We start from the raw sequence: 14,648 nt of genomic DNA, 5'->3' as shown, positions 1-14,648 counted from the left end.
CCTGATGGCCGTCGGGAGGCCAGGTGCTCCATCGTAGTCTCCACCAGCTGAAGGGAAACATTTAAGGATTCTTCATTCAATAAAATAGTTCTGGATTACATTGAGCAATAATAGATTCAGATTCCAGCTGCTAATCTATCAGTTAGCAGGTCAATATACAACTGTTTAGACTCGTGAGCCACACCTTCCAGACTAAACAATGTTTCATATCTTCTCACTTTCCCCTTTATAAACCTTTAATTGTGCGACAGGAGGGTTAATTGTTAAATAAATAGTTCATGGGATAGTATTAAGTAAAAGGGGCAGATGTTTGTTGAATAAGTGATGTTTCAGTCAAAACAAACCAACTCATTCTCACAATCAGATGCGTCTCTAACACACCTGGTGCGATGACGTCACACTGACGCATGATTCTATTTCAGTATTAAGAATATCTTTTTTCAGAAATGTCAAGGTAAAATCTGTCATATTTGATAGCCTCTAAATAAAATAACACTGTTTTAAATCCACTACACTAATAGTTAACACATACCACAGATATCCAGCGACTTTTAAGACATTCCGGTCCTCAAATAATCATTTTACACGGAGAAACCTCCACCACATCTGTATTTTTCAAACAGGCCCCTTGACATTGTGAACTGTTCAACTATAAACTCAAAACGTTTCACTGATTTCTCAACTGAGAACGTTTTAAATGGTTTTAAGGTAAGAATCAATAACAAAAATGCTAAATATAAATATAAAACTTACCTCCGCGCAGCGCGTACGAGTGGTCCTCCATTCTCCGGGTTCTCGGAGGTCCGCGGAAGAGGAAGTCAGTAACTAGAACGAGATTCAAGGATAACTTTCAGCTAGCGGTCAACAGCTCGAGGAGTTAGCCTCACAGCTCCGGTCAACCACACTCAAAAAAACTATTCAAGCCCTTCTTAGAGGTGACACATTTAAATATTGTTTGATACATTTAAATAAATCAATTACAAAACGAAGATATTTATATTGAATGGGTGTAACACAAAATGTAGGAATACTTTCATTTATTAGATTTATTTAGGTTACACTCACAAAAGCGATTCAAGCCCTTCTTCGAGGTGACACATTTAAATATTGTTTGATACATTTAAATAAATCAATTACAAAAATAGATATTTATATTTAATGGGTGTAACACAAAATGTATGAATACTTTCATTTATTAGATTTATTTAGGTTAGATGGTGTGCATATCAACTCAAAATAAATGTGTTTCATTGAGGACTACTCTTTGCGCATGCGCCAGCTGAAAATCAGTTGTTTACATGAGGTGAAGACACTTTCAGGGCTGTACGGTGGTGTAGTGGCTAGCACCGTCGCCTCAAAGCCAGAGGTCTGTGGGTTCAATTCCCAGTCGGGGCGTTCCTTCTGTGTGGAGTTTGCATATTTCGTTAGTTAGTTTATATTTTGAGTTGGACAAACACAAATTAATTTAATTTAATGAATATCGTTATTTTATTTTAGATGTATTTGATACAAATGAGTTGGACTAACTTAATTACATTTTATTGCACTGATGTGCTAAATTTGAGTTGGTGTTGCATATAATTATTGGATGGAAAACCTGCCAACAATTTAATTGAGTTCATCCAATGAGTCATTTCTTTGAGTGCAGAGGGTTCAAGCTCAAACGTTTTGGACCGATAGCTCTGAGTTAAGGGCCCCAAAAACAGGTCCATGCGAACTTTATGGTATACGGCTACAGATCTCACTCATTATTCTCCACTTCACGAGGTGCATCTCAGAGCGCGAGGACGAGATGCTGGAGGCAGCGCGCGCTCGTGCACTCCCATCAGTTAACTCTACTTAACAAACAAAGCACTGCGACAACGAGCACAGTGCATTGTAATGTTAAATAAATCACTTCCATAAGATAAAGTAAAAGGAGCAGACGTGTGTACAATAAGGCCCGTTTCAACGGTCACAACAGAGCAGCTCAGGGTCACGCGCAGCTCAGGTCAGGCGGCCCGCGCGTTCCCTATGGTTACCATGGTGCCAAGTTTATGCATTTTACAGGGTATATTTGAGAATTCTAACAATTTGGTTCAGGCGCCATCTTTTTTCTGTAATTTCAAAGTTACATTTCGACGCTTTGATGCCTTAAAACAAAAATAAAAGGGGTTTCGATGAGTTGCACTAATTGTCAACACATTCCGCACACCTCCTGACATTTTCAAGACATTCTGCAGCTCAAATCTCATTTTACACGACGAATCATCGACTGAGTCACTTTTCACAAAATATGTTTTCCCAAAATTTCCTGTCAACATTCAAAACGTTAAAACTCAAAAGGTTTCACTGATTTCTAAACGAACACTTTTATGGATTTCAGGGGATACGTTAATAATAAAAATGCTGAATTAAATGTAGAAATGGTTTTATCTTATAGTCCAAATCACAGCCCGGTCGCTTCAGCAGGGCCTCGTCCTCGGTTCTCGGTCGTCGGAGGGCCTTCCTCAGGGCTCAGGGCTCTCGTAGTCCGGGTCTCGTGTAGTTCTGTTCGCCAACAAGTTTTGTTTCCAACAAAAAGTCTTAAGCAGTGCAAAAGTCTCAGTTTCCTTCACAGGTTTGGGTTCACAGGAGGGTTCACAGGTGAGGTCCGCTCGCGTCAAAGTCCAAAGTGCAAAGGGCAGAATCAGAACGTCCGCGGTCTTAAATACCCTCGGTCCGGTTTCCATGGCATTGACTGACGTGCGTGCGTGCGTGCGATTGAGCAATACAGAGAGGCATTATTTATTTCCCCCATATTTTTTAAATATATATTTGATTCATACGATATATTATTATTATTTTTATTATTAGTAGTAGTAGTATTATAAGTATTATTATAATCATATTATTAGTTCTCAGTTATCTGTTGCTATTCAGTACAGCTGTATGAGCTGTAAAGCCAAACTGTATGCTATATGAAATATATTATATTATATATTATAATCTTATTATTTCAGAGGGACCATATACAGGTAAAACAAATGTCACCATTTGATGCACTGCACCAGATTGTACTTGGCAGATGGATGAGAAATAGATGACGCGGGCTTGCAGGTGTATGGTCTTCCGACTAAACTTCATTTTTTTGACAGCTATACGTTTCCCCTCTCAACTTCTTGAAACTGTTAGAGAGGTCAAATGATTACTTTCCATTATCTTTTTTCGTAAAGTCTTCAGTCCATTTGTTCTTCTTCTTTAAACAAATAATGTATTCTTTTATTTGGAAATATTGACAGGTACATAACACAGTAAACATGAACTGATATTTCCATTGTTTATCATCTTTTTGTTGAAATATCAGATAACAAACCCACTCCCCCACCTCTCCCACTGTATACACTAGAGTACAGGACATTAAATACATAAACAATACATACAAAGAGGTCACCTCATTTCGCCGAGCCAGACGTACACACACACACACACACACGCACACACACACACACACACACACAAACATCTGGAACATCTGTTTGTAGACACACCTGCACAGAGTCAATACCCAGTATCACACAAGTACAATAGATCCAGAAATTAAATGACAACATGAGTTGTTCTTCTTCCTATTATACCACATGTCTTGGGGAATAGACACAACTGAACATCAGAAATAGGATATTGTAAATCGACAACTGGCACATCTCCGGCTCAAGATTTATTTCCCAGGGACGTAGACACATTTTTTCTTCATTAATCAGTGTTTAAGAATAACACTTACTCTCTCTGTCATCAATTCCCCCCAAATGTGTTTGGATATCTGTCGGGGCATTTATTTAAGTTCTTGTGAGAATTTCGCCTCGACATGCTCCGTGGCGCTCATGTCTTCAGCTCTCACGACACAATGTGTTTCAGGTGTTTCGTAACAACCAATTACTTGCTCACTTCAAGTTACAGTGATCAATAGAAAAATCATTTTGCCAATGGGTGCCCTTTTTTTTTGGTTTGAGCACCTGCCCCCCAAAAGGTCTGTGCACGTGCCTGTATATATATATATATATATATATATATATATATATATATTGTTGATCATACCCATGTCTTACCATCATGTCTTACTCACAATCAGTGTAATTTCAATGTCATCAATGTAATTTCGCACGGAATAATCCTGTTTTTTCCGTGCGAAAGCCCCAAGTTCACCATGTGCCGGCCCAGCTGGATCAAAATTACATTGATTGTGATATATTAAACACAAAACTGAATCTGAAACTGTGGCCTCAGATCAAAGTCAAGGGCCACATCTAAATAGCTGGACTTGTTAAGATGTTAACGCAGGGGCCACTAGTAGTTCCTTTTTCTGTCCAGTTCTTCACAAATTCAATTTGGGCTAATTTATAAGGATTACTCAAGCAGTATAAGGACATTTCACCTCGAAAGTTTAGCCATGAGTGTAACAACACAAAGAAACATTCAGTTACATAATCTTAACCCAGTGCAGAGATGCTGGTTTTTTACGACTAACTTAAAATGTGACTCCTTACCCCTTGGCTAACATCCATGGTAACAACCACACTCAAAGAAATGACTCATTGGATGAACTCAATTAAATTGTTGGCAGGTTTTCCATCCAATAATTATATGCAACTCCAACTCAAATTTAGCACATCAGTGCAATACAATGTAATTAAGTTAGTCCAACTCATTTGTATCAAATACATCTAAAATAAAATAACGATATTCATTAAGTTAAATTAATTTATGTTTGTCCAACTCAAAATATAAACTAACTAACTAACAAAATATGCAAACTCCACACAGAAGGTACACCCCAACGGGGAATTGAACCCACGGCCCTCTGGCTTTGAGGCGACAGTGCTAGCCACTACACCACCGTACAGCCCTGAAAGTGTCTTCACCTCATGTAAACAACTGATTTTCAGAAAGCGCATGTGCAAAGGGTAGTCCTCAATGAAACACATTTATTTTGAGTTGATATGCACACCATCTAACCCAGAGGTACTCAACAGGCGGCCCGCGGACGCTTATTTTGTGGCCCCCGACATGCCTGTTTTTTTGTGTTTTTTTAATTAATGTTTTTTTTATTTTTTTTATACATTTTTATTAATCCCCAAGGGGAAATTAGTTCTCTGCATTTAACCCATCCTTAATTATTAAGGAGCAGTGGGCTGCGGTGAGGTGCCCAGGAAGCAACTGGGGGTTCAGTGCCTTGCTCAAGGACACTTCGACTTGCAACTAATGGGGAGAGCGGGGATCGAACCGTCAACCTTGCGGTTGAAGGACGGCCCTCTTACCCCACTGAGCTACAGCCGCCCCAAAATAAATGCATAATTATAATTAGCCAACCAAAATCGTGTGAAAATTATTGTAGTGCGCCTTTAATTTAAGTTCCCGCCTTTTTATCGCGCCAGCTCATCTGTTAAAATATTTTGCACCTTAATTAATGATGGCGACAAAGAAAAGGAAAGTGGATGACGAAAACAGGGTTTTCAACTCTGCATGGAAAAGTGAATTTGCTTTATGGAGATACACGGAAACCAATGTGTCTCCTCTGTCAAAAAACAATATCTGTCTCAAAGCGAGCGAATTTACAACGCCATCACGAACAGCTTCAGCCGGAGTTTAAAGATGCCTATCCACCTGGCAGCGACCTGAGGAGAAACAAAATACAAACGTTGCTCAGTGGGTTTCAAGCCCAGCAATCCATGTTCCGCAGCGTTGTTAAAAGCAGCGACAACGTGACAGAGGCCTCGCTCAACATCGCCTGGAATATTGCGAAAGCCAAGAAGCCAGCTACAGAGGGAGAATTTCTTAAAAATACATTTGCGGACTGTGCGGAATCACTGTTTTCGGAATTTAACAACAAGGACGACATTATCAGACAAATCTCAAAGCTGCAGTTGTCTGATTCTACCATGACCAGGAAAGTGGAAGTCATTTCAGACGATCTTTTATCAAAGTTGCTAAAAGACATTGAAAGTGCCGAGTACTTTAGTCTAGCATTCGATGAATCTACCGACCGCACAGACATCGCGCAGCTTATAGTCTGGGTGCGCTTTCTCAAAGGGGACACATTTGCAGAGGAAATGCTGGCTTTGCTACCGCTAGCAGGGCAAACACGGGGAGAGGATATGTATTCTGCAATGATGAGCTTTTTTCACGGACCAGGCAAAAACATCAACTTAAAAAAGCTGGTTTCTCTGACTACTGATGGGGCTCCTTCCATGGTAGGAAAGGAGAAAGGATTAATTGCTTTGCTCAGAAAAGATCCTGAAACGCCGGACTTCTTCTCATATCACTGCATTTTGCATCAAGAGCAATTGTGCAGCAAGCTGAGAGGTGGAGAGCTCAAAGTGACAATGGACTCTGTGACACGAACAGTCAATTTTATTCTTGCACACGCATTGAAACACAGACAGTTCCGTTCCTTGGTCCAAGAGTTTGAAAGTGCATACACTGACTTGGCGATGCATGCGGAGGTCAGGTGGCTTAGTCGCGGAAAGGTCCTCGATCGCTTCATGGAGCTGCTACCAGCTGTGCGCATATTTTTGGAAGAGAGGGGCCGACGTGATTTACTGGCACCCCTGGAAGATGACACATTCATGCACAACATCGCTTTTCTGACTGATATAACGCGTCACTTGAATTCACTCAATCTTAAGCTTCAAGGAAAACAAAAGGTTCTGCCGATGATGATGAATGATGTGGCTGCATTTGAAACCAAACTGAGCCTGTTTGCGCAGCAGCTTGAGGTAGGAAATTTCACACACTTTCCTGTTCTACAGGCCCAAGTGTCACAACCAGGTTCATTTTCACCCACCCCTTACTGCGCCTACCTCATGGAATTGAAAGAGGAGTTTTCCTCCCGGTTCGTGGACGTTAAATCCTTGGAACCCGTGCTGGCATTCACAGAGAATCCCTTTGCTTGTGACGTACAGGCTACTTCAGTCTCAGTCACATCTGGGCAATTTGGAGTCGAAAGGGCTGCGTTTGAGGAACAACTCATAGAGCTGCAGCACAACAACATCCTCAAAGAAAGACACAAGGAGGAGAGCATTGACACATTCTGGATATCCTGTGTTCTGAGGAACACATACCCTGCATTAATCCTGTGTGCTCAGAAAATCCTGACCTGATTTGGATCTACTTATGTGTGAAAGCTCCTTCTCTGCCATGGGAATAATAAAATCAAAGCAGCGTTCCCGTCTAACTGACAGACATTTGGCAGACTATCTCAGAGCAGCTACAACTGAGCAACAACCGGATCTGAAAGGACTTGTGAAAAGAATGCACACTCAGAGCTCTCACTAGGAATAAGTAAACAGTTGTTTGTTATATTGTTATTGTTATTAATATTTGTGAAATGCAGACTCAGAGCTCTCAATAGGAAAAGTAGCTATTGCAAACTTTATCAATGTCATCAATGCAAAGCTATTCACTCCAGTGTTAATAAAACATCAGCTTGACCAACACTTGTCATCCTTGGAAAAGCAGTCGCTACACTACATTTGTTACCGAAATTGAGAATATTTGTTAAATATTCCATGATGCTTTGGAATGCATAAAAAATGACTAGCAAGACAGCATATTAAACAGCAGTAGTAAATACAGTGAATAAAATGGTACAAATATATGTTAATAATAATGTGTGGCCCTTTGCACCTGTTGTGGTTTAAATGTGGCCCTCTTGGCCTCCGAAGTTGAGTACCCCTGATCTAACCTAAATAAATCTAATAAATGAAAGTATTCATACATTTTGTGTTACACCCATTAAATATAAACATCTATTTTTGTAATTGATTTATTTAAATGTATCAAACAATATTTAAATGTGTCACCTCGAAGAAGGGCTTGAATCGTTTTTGTGAGTGTAACCTAAATAAATCTAAAAAATGAAAGTATTCATAAATTTTGTGTTACACCCATTCAATATAAATATCTTCGTTTTGTAATTGATTTATTTAAATGTATCAAACAATATTTAAATGTGTCACCTCTAAGAAGGGCTTGAATCGTTTTTTTGAGTGCAGTGACATGCGCTGACCTGTGGCACCAAATATAAAAGAGGAAAACGTTCAAATGAATAGCAGGCTGCTATATTAGCTTAATTATGTGAAACTATCTTTTTAATTAGACTAGTCAGGCAAAATTAAGACTGGCGTAAAACAACAGACCAGTCTTAAATATCTTGACTTTATGACTATTGTTTCCATCATGTAAATCTTGAAGGGGGACACTGACCCATAGTGCACACTAGGTGGTGTTATAATAGTGATAGTTGTGGCATTGCTGCAGTCACACTCGGTTTGTTCTCTTTGCTCTCAAGGGCTTACTAAACTAAACTGAAGTAATGAATTGCTGCTACATGCAATTCTAAATAAATACATTTTAGACAATATTTCTGGACGATATAATGGACAATAATGTCTCAAGATGTACCCTTCAAGTCTTTCTGAAAACATCTATCATTTAACCCTTGTGTTGCCTTCGGGTCAATTTGACCCGATTCAATGTTTCACCCTCCTGTCGCCTTCGGGTCAATATGACCCGATTCAATGTTTAACCCTCCTGTTACCTTTATATTTACTAACATATTTTACCCTTGAGGTCAATATGACCCCAGCTATTAAAATCTCCAGAAAATTATTAGAATTAATATTGTTTTCCAAGTTTAAGTGTGAGGTACTTTATGTTTGTTTGTTGACTCCCGAAAGAACACCGACATTAAACATTGAATCGGGTCAAATTGACCCGAAGACGACAGGAGGGTTAAATATTGAATCGGGTCAAAATGACCCGAAGGCAACACAAGGGTTAAAGAGTAGTTGCTTGCACTTATCAAAAGCCGTTAAGGGGGAGTTGCATGCCTTAAGTCTTCTGAAGGATAACATTTCATCCTCTGTGTTGTGTTTTTGTATTAATGTTTGTATTTCTTGTTTAACTGAAAGGATGGAGCATGAACTGTCCACACATCTGTATATGTTGCTGATTAGTTTTTCTGTAACGCCACTACTAACTAGCCTACAGCATGATATCTGCTTTATGTATTTTCTCCAGATGCAGCATTGAGAATGGTGGACTGCGAAAAGGATCGACTAAAAGCAAACAAGTCTGATCAACTTGGATTCTGCAAGTATGCGAGTTAAAAATGTTAGCGATACAGTTGAATTGGTGATCTTTCCACCTACCAGATCACACTCATTCTTCTGAGATTTTATTCATGGACTATTCATCAATATTGTAATTGTTTTTCCTCGATAATACCAGATTAACTGTGCACATCTCAATTGCCATCTGTTAAACTCAGAACTCCCTGTCTCTTTGACATATACCACATCCATTCACATATGTACCTTGTACCACACAAAATTTAAGAACAAGCCCCGGTAGGGAGAGTTGGTTGTAAGTGTGCAGTTATTTTAAGTGTGCCAACGCCCTCAGTTGCGGTTCTGGTGACTGGCTTGTGCATAATAAAACAACTGTGAGCATCCTTTCACTAATCTGCTCAGAGTCAGTATCTGTCTTCTCTTCCTCTTTCTGTCAATGGCTCTGCATTGTCACACATACCCAAACAAATGTATGCAAAGACTTGCACACACTGTGCGATGCCAAGCATACACTTATTTGGATATCCTCGTTTACTTTTTTTGGCATGTGATAAGTTAGATTTCCAAAATATGAGGGGCTTTTTCTGTTTCTCTGTTTTACAGCATTAGTACTCATACACACCAGCATACAGTGACACACATAGGATTGTCGTGGTTTACCACAGGGCGTAGCTGGTTCAGCTAAACTGAAATGAATGCACGTCATTACCGTCTTTAAAGCATTATTTCCCTACACAGCTACAAAAGAACAGTATTTTCAACCTCGCATTTTTGCAGATATGATACTACTTTGGTTGCTGTGGTATGATAGTGGTAACCCTTGACTCCTGCATTGTCTTCTATTACGCTGATTTGACTGGTGTTACATCTGTGCATGCAAATCTATGATCAGGAGGAGAGTACACAGCTTACCTGCTGGGCTAAATAGACTTTGAATTAAGGTAGAGCCCAAGTGGCTCTTCCATGTTGCCACGAGCTGCACAAACATGCAGCTGGCAGGATGTGGCCAATATAAAGGACCTACATTGTTGATGTTTTCCCTGTGCTAAGGTCATGTATACACCATGGTTTATATCTAGTCAGTTATTTTGCAACACTGATGATCTCAATCTGCAAAGTGACTAGAAGCTGAATGTGTCGAACCATGAAGTGGAGTAAAAAGTAGAATTATCCCTTCTGAAATCTACTTGAGTAGAAGTAGAAGTGGCATTACAATAGTACTTGACTAAATGTACTTGACTAAATGTAATGAATTCCTTTTGCTACTGCATTCAGTCAGCTTTCGTGCACGTCAGGGTTGTTGTGTGGAGACGTGTCATTTCTCTTTAGGTAGAAACGCCAACAGGCTGATGGCAGCAATTGGACACACAGACTAATTTGATTTAGAGCTGTTCTCAAGGAGTCAGCTAATCCTAACACTTCAGCGCTGCATTGAACCGTCGCTTCTGGTGGAGAGACTGTCCGACTGTTCTTACAGTGCCACATCTCTGCTGGGTTGGGCCCGGCCAGCTGGGTTTGCAGAGTGCTCCTGACCAGAGTCAGGCTATTTTGAGGAATGTGGTCATGGTGATCTCAGAGGCGTGGTCCTATAGGCTTAAGTGTGGGCTGATGATGATCCTGTGTCTTTCACCTGAATGGATGTTAAACCCTATTCAGACTGCCCTCCCACTAAGCAAACCAACACCATGTCCATTTTTCCATCTGTTCAATTTGGGTCGAGATCAGTGTCATCCAGAAAACAGGGACACATTAATAATTAACAGGTTATTGCCGACTTGTTTTACTTTTAAGAACAATTCTCTTGGCTCTGAAATCACCTTGTTTCCATGAGCTCATTTGGTCTATAGCCAAGATAGTTTGATAAGAGTTTGGTGACAATTCAGTAAAATCAATAGCGTTTTTAATTATGCCGGTGCAATATATATTAACCGTGACATTTGAAAGAGATGTGCACCGTTATACCCTCTTGAACTAAATGCAAACCATGACTATAAGTTGTCATTTTAATGCTCACTATTTTTAGTTTGTTTGAAAAAGTGTCTTTCCCACTCAATAATGGGAGACTGATGTTTGAGTTAACGTGGTGAGGGACCTTTCTCTGGAAGGCCACACTGCAGTCGGGAAACCAAAGATCCCCTGGCTCAACTCAAGTTAACATGTTGCTGGATGACACATATTGATCAATTTAGTTTAGTCTCCAGAGGCCAACTTTAAATGTCACAGTGCTGCACTTTTTTAAAGCACATTACTGCACACCATGTCCTGAGTTTGTCAGTGACTATAATGTGCAGCACTTGAAATGGGAGTGAGGCTAATCCTTAGACGTTTACAGCCTGTAAAGCTCAGCTCATGGGAACAGCAATAGATCATTTGTGCTGCAGAAATAACGGCTTATTTTAAAGCTGTTTTGTCATTGTTGATTTTTGCATCTGCAGTCTATTTGATGTAGGAAACAATCTGGAGAGATCCAGTTGAGTCAGACCTAGTGCTGCTGCATGTGGGGCCCATAAAGGGGGAGTAACACAGTCACAGAAGATGCATCGGCAATCTTCAGAGAGAAGTACAAATAAAACGCTGACGTATATGAGTATGGTGACCTAGCTCTGCCAGCAGTTGAAAATATATATTTCTAAATCATTCAACATTGTGAGCCAGTTCTTGTCAATTCAGTCTAGCCATTCTCATGACGTCGCAGCCTGTATGAGGAGGCGTTCATGCCAAAGAGCAGCAGGGACCTTAAAGCCTGTATGAGGGGCGATTGAATGAGAAGTAGGAAGAGAAGACGCAGTGTCATCCACAACACTGCTGCTGCTATTTCCAAGATAATTTTGGTTGGTCAAATACTCCAACATTACAACATATATTAAATTAGACATATCAGTTGTTTACTTGGAATTAGCTGTGGGTGGAACAGTTCCACTGGAACTGGGTGCACAGTGGTTTCATGTGTTTAGTCAGCACATTGCTCTCGCTATTAATAATAATAATAATAATAATACTTTGAATTCATTCAGTGCTTTTCTAGACACTCAAAGACACTTTACACAAGGCATAGATAAACAGAAAAAAACTAAATATAAAGACAAGGAGCAAACAAAACAAACAAACAGAACATTTCGGGTAAAAAAGGAGATATAAAAATGGGAGAAGCTATGCGGAATGAGTCATGTAGTAGAGGGTAGGGTGCAGGGGTTAGCAGGAGAAGGAGAGTTTGAAGAGGTGGGTTTTAAAGGCTTGCTTGAATGATGATAGGGTTGGAAGAGCTGAAGAGGATGCTGTTGCTGTCGTCAAGTCTGGAGGTTATGAGGGCATGGATGAGAATTTCAGTGGTGGCAGAGGACTGGGAGGGACGGAGTCGTGCAATGTTCCTGAGGTGAAAGAAGGCAGTGTTGGTGATGTAGTTGGCGTGGGGTAGGAAAGAGAGGGTGGGGTCGAGGATGATACCGAGGTTGCGGGTATCATGAGGTTGCGGGTATGAGACCAGAGGACAGTGTGGAGTTGATGATGTTTGTGATGAGAGGAGATAGAGGGGAGGCAGGCCTTGTCGAAGGTAGAGGAAAGGGGGTCAAGGGCACAGGTGGAGGTCTTCATGCTGGAGACTATGGAGGAGAGGGTGAAGGAGACGGGTTTGGATTTTATGGGGGCGACAAAGTCAAGACAGGAGGAGAGTACATCATTATAGTAATTTACCAGGGCGGTGGGGGAGGCAGTCAAAATAGTGGCAGAGGCAGAGCACAAATACAGCACGTCCAGTAACTAGACACACTGAGCCCCTTTGGAACCTGACAGGACATACTGATCTAAACCTTGTTTGGAGAAACGAGCATAGAAGAAATAAAACATTGTTTAGTCTAAATACTGTTCACTTTCATTTGCCCTGCCGTAACTCGTGGGAAATTATACCATCTTCCAAACCAATCACAAGAGACCAGCGTATCTGAATCGGGAGCAAAGTTTCAACCCACCACTGATTTTACAAGGGTTTAAAGAGTGGAACAGATTGATTTAAAAAAAAGAATGTTGAGAAGACAAGCCTTCGACAGCACAGCTCGACAACGCCGTTAGTCCCGCCCCGTGAGCTGATTTGCTACTTGTTATTCTCCCGGCAGCGCTCATTGGTCAGTTGCTTTAACTGAGAAAACTGCTGTTTCATGTCATGATGGCATCCTTCAGTAAACTTGAACTCTGTGGAGTGAGCGGAATCAAAGGTCTACTCTGGACCCACCTGCAATTATATCTTATATTTTCTGCTATCCACATCAATCATGATTAAGTTATTAGTAAGTTGCCATAATATTGTTTTCATGACTATAATTTATATTTCTTTTTTTCCATATAGGACTCGAAGAGTGGGAGGCCGTCTTCGGTTTTTTCAATGACGCCGCCTGCCGTCCTCCAAGTGGCACGGATCACCCTCCATACCCATGTGTGGGCGGTGTTGTGTGGAGCCACGCCTCCACTGGTGTTGCTGCTGCTGCTGCTGCTGCTGCGGGACTGAAGCTGAATCTGCCCGCTTGTTCTCAGCCAGCAGAAGCGGCGATCGCGACCGGAGTGTGTGATCGCTCTCCGGGAGAGCATCGATGTGCAAAACCCCTGGATTATCCGTGCGCTGGAGAGGCCAGAACCGACCATCGTGGGCGACTATCTTCAACTAGTCGTGAAAAGGGAAAGAGCCACGGGAAAAGCATGGCGGTAGAAGAGGAAGGTCTGCGGGTTTTCCAGAGCGTTAAAATAAAAATAGGTAAGAAGAAGAAAACAAATCCCTACCCCCAGTGTGAGCGCCTCAATGGATGGCTCCATGCTAACGGGCCAAGCAGGCAGGCAGTGGGGGCTGGAGACTGGAGGGCGACGAGGGGAGGGGGGTACAGATCTGTCTCGTTCCTGCTGTTGTTGTAATTCAAATCACACGCTTTCCCCATTGACCGCACATTGTAACAAAAAAAAAGTAGCCTAATCGAGAGATTCAGAGCCTTGTGGGAATTTGGCAGCTGGCGTAAGAATCCGAATCATGTGTGTCCGGGCTCCGCATATGGAGGCTTGAACTGCTGGGTGATATTCAGCGGGCTGTGCGACATAAAGGCTCCGCAGCTGCACATATCCAGATGCAATTAAACCTTTATTACACCGTAGCTGCTGCTACCCATTCATGTTATTGCCCCCTCCCTTCCTTTCTCTCTCTCATCCCCATCCCCCCAACAGCTTTATGCTTAACTGTCGCTATTGATTGTTAACCCAGATTTCTATTTTTAGATATCTAGCTGGTCTCCAGTGACTACCCCTGGTTTGTGGGAGGCATGTGGTGCCTGCATATCTGAGGAGGCTGAATACATTTTGAGATGCAGGATTTAGTGGAGAGGACTGTGGGGTTTGCTATTCAGAGATTGTCATGTCTGTACAAGAAGTTGTTCTTCTTGATTTGATTTTTTGTGTACAACTGTTGTAATTACATCCAGGACATCACAACTATTAGTATTTTATGGATTACAATAGATAATGATACTTTTATAATAATAATGAAAATACTGTGGAGAAGAGATACTAGTAATATCGAAACAGGAG

The 14,648-nt window shown here is 41.1% G+C and overlaps 1 protein-coding gene across 1 annotated transcript in view; it reads left to right on the top strand.

Annotated features, from left to right (window-relative positions):
* The first annotated feature begins 13,492 nt into the window (after positions 1-13,492).
* The window catches only part of rasa3 (RAS p21 protein activator 3), a 40,020-nt gene continuing 38,864 nt past the window's right edge, over positions 13,493-14,648 (top strand). Inside the window, exon 1 of the mRNA XM_056412387.1 lies at positions 13,493-13,830. Within this exon, the coding sequence (XP_056268362.1) occupies positions 13,776-13,830 (55 nt within the window). The 5' untranslated portion in view covers positions 13,493-13,775. The remainder of the gene's footprint in view (positions 13,831-14,648) is intronic.

This window comes from Pseudoliparis swirei, chromosome 4 (genome assembly GCF_029220125.1).
Source record: "Pseudoliparis swirei isolate HS2019 ecotype Mariana Trench chromosome 4, NWPU_hadal_v1, whole genome shotgun sequence".
NCBI classification, from domain to species: domain Eukaryota; kingdom Metazoa; phylum Chordata; class Actinopteri; order Perciformes; family Liparidae; genus Pseudoliparis; species Pseudoliparis swirei.
Note: the sequence above shows the minus strand (reverse complement) of the source record. Positions and strands in the feature narration are given on the sequence as shown.